General features: G+C 47.2%; 1 protein-coding gene across 1 annotated transcript; it reads left to right on the top strand.

Moving 5' to 3' along the window:
• Positions 1-183: 183 nt before the first annotated feature.
• On the top strand, positions 184-3,950 carry DAPL1 (death associated protein-like 1; the record flags this gene model as incomplete). Its single annotated transcript, XM_010153178.1, has 4 exons — positions 184-202; positions 1,034-1,121; positions 3,473-3,536; positions 3,831-3,950. Coding segments are annotated over 4 exons (291 nt in total), but the record flags the coding sequence as incomplete, so codon positions are not given.
• Positions 3,951-6,022: the final 2,072 nt, after the last annotated feature.

Raw genomic sequence — 6,022 nt, 5'->3', positions numbered from 1 at the left:
TTTTTTTTTTTTTTTCACTCTGATTTTCACTGATGATGCATTAATTTGGTTTTCCCCAAGCTGAGCCTGCTTTGCCCATGACGATAACTGTTGACTCTCCCTGTCCTTATCTCTATCCATGAGCCTTCCATCATACTCTCTCTCCCCTGCCCAGCTGAGGAGGGAAGGGATGGAGGGGCTTTGGGTGGGCACCTGCCCTCCGGCCAGGGTCAGCCCACTGCAGGTTTGAAAGCTCTAGTGTTGATGATTTATTATCAGAAGAAGGAGCTTCCTGTAGGTGAACCCCCTCTTCAAACCCGTGGGAGATAATACACACTAGGTTTGTTCGCTGTGACTCAGTTTTAAAACTTACAAACCCTCCTGAACAGGGGAAGGTACTTCTGCAACAAGATGTTGTCGTTAACTTTACACGGTCTTTGTTCAGAACTGATTTTTCTGACATGCCTTTGTACTTCAATTTTTAGGTCGTCTGTAGCTTAATTAGTGCTAATTTGTTTTGTGATTGGCAGATCCCTTCATAAAATAGAACTAAACGTGTTAGCACAAGTACAAGATAAGTATGCAACTGGTTCTTATCTGCCTTGTGACGCTTATTCTAGAATACCTTGAGCAAATCAGGAAACCCTTACGGCTGTCAGTGACATCGTTTGAAAACCTGGCAGTGTTTAGGGGTTGGTTTGGTTGGTTTATTCCTTATTTAAAGTGGAAACTATACATCTGAGATTTAGGGGAGCCGAATGCCTATTAACATCAGGTGTTAATATAGTTAGCAGTGGCCAAAAATCCTCTTACTTCTCGATTGTGATATTTGGAAGTTGGTTTGAGTTTATGACACTGAAGTTGGGAGTCTTTGTTGGCTCTCACTGGTTACATCTGCATGTGTGTGTTTTTAAACGTATAGAGTTAGACACCGAAAGACGATTGCTCGTTAGCAATTGTCTGGGGGTAAGTATTTTTTTTCTCCTCTAAGTGTATGTATTGTGGTGGGTCATTCTGTAGATACCTCTACATAAATTGTGTTTTCTTCTTGCAGTCAAAGCTGGAGGTATGAGAGTGTCTAAAAAACAAGAAAATGGACCTGTTGAGAGAAACACTAAACCTCCAGGGAGAGAAAAGACAAGGTACTGCACTGCAGGGCCTGTTCAGCCCTGCCCTGGAGTTCAAGTGGGTGTGTGATGGGCCGAAGGCTGAACACAAAGACAGCTCTTAAATTCCAAAGAGTTTAATTCTTGATGTAACCTGTGCGCTGTATAAATAAAAGGCAACTTTGAGGTAATCATTTGCTTCAAAACAAAAAACCCCAACCTTCAAAACCTGCGTACGGTGCCTTGCGGTGAAAGACAAAGGCTGAGTCTCTATCGTCATGGAGCAGAAGTCAGCAGAGATGTGTTGCCTACCCTGTACCTGATAAAGTAATCATGGAGTGGTTGGGATGGGAAGGGATATTAAATCCCACCCCCTGCCATGGGCAGGGACACCTTCCATAGCCTGAGAGTGTCCAAGCCTCATCCAGCCTGGCCTTGGACACTCCCAGGGATGGGGCATCCACAGCTTCTCTGGGTGACCTGTCCCAGTGCCTCCCCACCCTCTGCGGGAAGAATTCCTTCCTGATGTCCCATCACAATCTGGACACAGAAGTGCTCCGGGTGACTTTGCTCTGATTTCCACTTGTTTTCCCACGCTGAGATCTCAGTTGCCTGTATGACTTTTGATGGAGAGGTTTCCCTCTGGTGTTCCCGGGCATCTTTTGCTGCTGGCAAGAGGCCGCCTTTTCCAGGGGAATGTCTGTGTGTACGTTGCAGTCACAGTACAAGTGTCTGACCCTCGCTACAAGGTACCGCAGTCGATAACATCCTGGTGACGTAGGTTCTTTTGCCAGGAGTCAACAGGAAAGGTTGTGACTGACAGCTGAAGTCAGGTTTTGGACCAAGGTGTGATGTTATTTTCTGCCTCTAAAATGTTGTAGTCAGCTGGATAACTTGTAAGTTAGCTGGGTTTAGCCAGGTTTATGCTGACAGTGATGCTCTGCAGGGTACAGAAATTACCACTGTGGGTTTTTCCTTGCGTTTTCACTCCACGCTGACCTGGAGGACCTTAAGGTAAAGTAAAATTGTATGTTACAAAATAACACCAACTTCTTTCCTGCTCACAGTTCCTTGCATGAGATCCGTGGTTACTCTGCGTGGCACACGCGTTGGTGGGCCTGGGGATTTTGTGGTCAGGTTGCAGGCAGAGAACTCCGTAGGTCAGTAGCTGTCATGTACAGACTCTTTGCCTCCCATTTCTGATTCAGGTGAGATTACCTGATCGGGTTGAAGTCATCGTCAGCTTAACGTTGCTGCTCAGAGCTGCGCTGGCCTCGGCAGGGGTGGTGCTTTGAGACTGAGTGCTGAAGCAGCAGGCTTGCTCTAAAGGAGCTGTGTCGTACATGGCGTGACAGAGCGTCACGCTCGTAGCTAGCTGCCTGCCCCACGGTTTTCTGACAACACGTTACGCTTCCCTGTACCTCGTTAGTTAAGAGGAATGGTTCAGAGTTTGGAGTGTTCTTGGGGTTTGTTGTTGTTTAATTCCTTGGCTTGGGGTTGGTTTTTTTGTGTTCTGGAGTTGGAAGGATTTTATTTTCATGGATTGCCAGTTGTCTCTGTGGCTTTTTGCTGCTTTCTTTTCTGTGGTTGCCTGGTGGCATAACCAGATCTTGAATAGGTTGTATTTGTCAGTGTGGCAAACTGCATTGATGGCTAAATTGAAATTTCAGTAGGAAATGTGTCTTGCTGGACCTACAGAATCGTTAGCTCAAAAAGCAGATGCTGCTTTAGTTGGTCACGTTTAAGGTGTCTGGTTCCATGTGGAAGGGTGACAATGATTTGTCTCTACTCCACTGTAAGGTACAGAGCTGCCTGCAAACAGTGGTGTCGTCAGAAGAATGTGCACGTTCCACACTCCCTGTTGCTGAACTAAATCAATTCGTATCCACAGGTTGTTTATTTGTGGAATACTGGTAAAATGAATATGAAGAAAATGGGATAATCTTATGCTAAGAGTTTTTGTGTGACAAGTTGCTGCACTCAAAGGAAACTCCCAGAAAGCAGAGGGTGAACTTTTTTCATGGGTCTGGATTGGAATTGAGAAAATTATCAAGTCAGATTTTGTAGTTCTGGAGATCAGTGCTCAGGGATTGTGAAGCTACGCCACAGTGTACAAAAAAAAAAAATCCCTTTTGAGATATTTAAGGATATTTTATGTAGGTATTTTTTATGTAACACTATAAATAAATCAGCAACACAGACTGTGCATTATTCTGTTCTGAGGCAGCATGCCGGTTTTTGTCCTATGGCCTTTAATGTGATTAAAGGATTTGGCTCCAAAACGTCAATTTCTATTACAGAATGTTTGGTATTAAAGCTGGGAAATGGAATCAGCGAGTGTTTCTGTGAGATGGAAATGCCAAATACCTTCTTCTTTCGTTTTGCAGTGCTATTGCTGGTTTTCCACGCCCTCGGAACATGGGTGCCTTGGTAGCAGAAGTGCTGAGCAAAGTAAGTACCTCTGGAAGAACAAGGTGCAGACTTGCCAGGGCTTCTCTCTAAAGGTAAGCATAAATCAGAAAGTGAATTCTCCTCCAGCTGCTGTTGTCTGATGTTGGTAGGTTTGTCATCTACTGCTCTCGTTCTCAAGATGAGCTGTTTCTTTAGCGTTTGTGTGGCTAAAATGCTTCCAATACTGTTTCACTACCATTTTAGATGACTTTCATGTGATGGAATTCAGGAAGGGAATAGGAGAAAAGCTGTATTCTATCACAGCTTTTTTTTTTTCTCACTTTAATGTTACAGATGAGCCACAAAATTCATGCAGCAGCGTTACGAGTGGCTCACCAGAAGCCACACCCGGCCTTGGAGAAGTTCATAGTGCCTAAAAGAATGTACATTATTCAACAGCCGCGGAAATGTTGATACTCCTTAAAATGCTCGTGTACTTAACGGGAGTTTCTGTGCTACACAGCACCTCGCACACTGTGGTGAAAGGATCAGTACCTATGTGCCTTGTACCTCCCTGTGCTGCTGTCACTGCCAATAAAACACTTGGTAAGAAGTTACTGGATGTACGGGGGTTTTGTTACACATCCTGGGTTCTGCCTGATGTGGTTTTACTGGCAAGCAGTAATTACGCCGTGCCAGGAGTCCACCAGCTGCACGTGGTATGAGTTCTGAGTGGAGCGATGGAAACAGTCAGCCCTTGGTTCAGCTGCTTGTGTTCAACGGCAGCAAAGCTGAAGGGAATGTGATCCTAAGAAGGCAGGTCCTGGCTGGAAGGGGTGTTCCCCAGGGGTTTGATACATCCCAGAGAATGTTCTCAAACTTTCTGGAGAGTCAGATGGCCTGACACTTGACCTCAGTCCTTGGTCGGGCTCTGTTTCCCTTTAGGCCAGGTGTTCATGTGAATGTGTGCCTTAGGCTTGTGGCATAATAAGGAACTTCAGAAAGTCCTGGGAAAGACTTCCATCAGTCCGGAAGTACGTTTTCCTTGTATTTCCTTGTGTGAGGAAGTCGGCCCCTCTGCTGGGATCCTGATGGAGAGGACCAGTGGAAGCAGCCTGCTTGTGGGAACCCCTGGGGGTTGGCGAGGGGGGGCTGCACCTGGCTTGGGGCTGAGCCTCAGGAGCCTGGGGCAGGTGGGAGGCAGGAGTCGAGGTGCAGATGCAGAGATGGGAAGGTGGAGTTCAAGGCTGGTAGGGTCTGAGGGCTCCAGCTTAATAATGGGGAGGAGCAGCTGTGAATACAAGTACAGAGACTGTCCTTGGGCCTTGCCTGCTTATGCTGTCAGCAAAAGCCACTGGAAACAGTCCTGCCCGGTGCAGAGGGTAACACTCCTACTGCTGCTCGCCGATGGGGTAGCTCAGCTGACTTCTTCCTCTGAATTTAACTGTCGTCGAGGAATCCAAACAGACTTAATCAGTATGAAAGATGAGGCTCAAGAATGTTCATCTGGTCAATGAGGCTTGTTTTTAGAGTGTGCTTTCCATGTGGCTGCGGTGGGGGTCTGTTACGAACATGCAAAACACGCTCCCCCTGAAGAGAGGTGTCGCAGGTGGGTTAGCCGGCACCCGTGTTAGCCCTGACGTGAACCTCTGCTTCGTTCCAGCCATCCATAAAATGTAAACAGCGTTACATGTGCATGAAAGATTAAATTACCATCGCAGGAGGAGGCAATTAGTGGTACGTGCAATAAGTCATTTGGTCATACAAGTAGGAAAACTAAAATACTGCTGCTCCTATGAAGGCTGTTTTCTCTCCCCGTTGCTTACAGACTGGTAGCTACTGTAACCCACCGTCGCTGCGGTCCGGGACACCAGCAGCAACATACTTGATGGGTATGGAAGTTGTAGGTGTGGGGTTTGGAGAACAGCTGGTTCTGTTGTACAGCGTCTGTAGCACGCTTGCCGCTCCCCGGACGGTTGTGTGTGACGAGTATCCGTGTGAGTGTAAGTGGTGAGCCGTGGTTTGCGTTAAGGCTCCCCGCCACGTGAGAGACGAGGATTCGTGCTGCCAAGGCCAAAACCAGCACCATGCACTGTAACGTGCCAGTGGCTGAGACGCTGCGGAAAGACTGTTAGTAACTCCTTAGAATTCTGCTCTTTGTCCTTTCTGTTTCGGGAGGAAATTGAAGACTAGTGAAAAATCCCAGGATCTGGTTCTGAGGGCCTTCACAAACACCACTGTCTCTGAAGTAACCTGCTTCTGAAAACCTGCTCCAGTCTAGCCAAGGATTTAATGCAGAACGTGACTTTGTAGGAAAAGGATTATCCTTCCCCGAGTTACACCCGCCCTTCCCCTGGCTCCTAGACTGGCCAGACACCCACTTCTTCCAGCCAATTTGTGCTTAGGGTATCCCTGAAGGGGAACACGTGGAACACACACACACACACCCCCTCCGGTGCCCAGAGGGCTGGGTTGCAGCCTGCAGTGGGTAACTGTGTGTTGCACCCTGCTGGGAGCAGCTACTCGAGGGCCTTGGGAACGGAGGT

This window comes from Eurypyga helias, unplaced genomic scaffold (genome assembly GCF_000690775.1).
Source record: "Eurypyga helias isolate BGI_N326 unplaced genomic scaffold, ASM69077v1 scaffold23086, whole genome shotgun sequence".
Classification (NCBI taxonomy): Eukaryota; Metazoa; Chordata; class Aves; order Eurypygiformes; family Eurypygidae; genus Eurypyga; species Eurypyga helias.
Note: the sequence above shows the minus strand (reverse complement) of the source record. Positions and strands in the feature narration are given on the sequence as shown.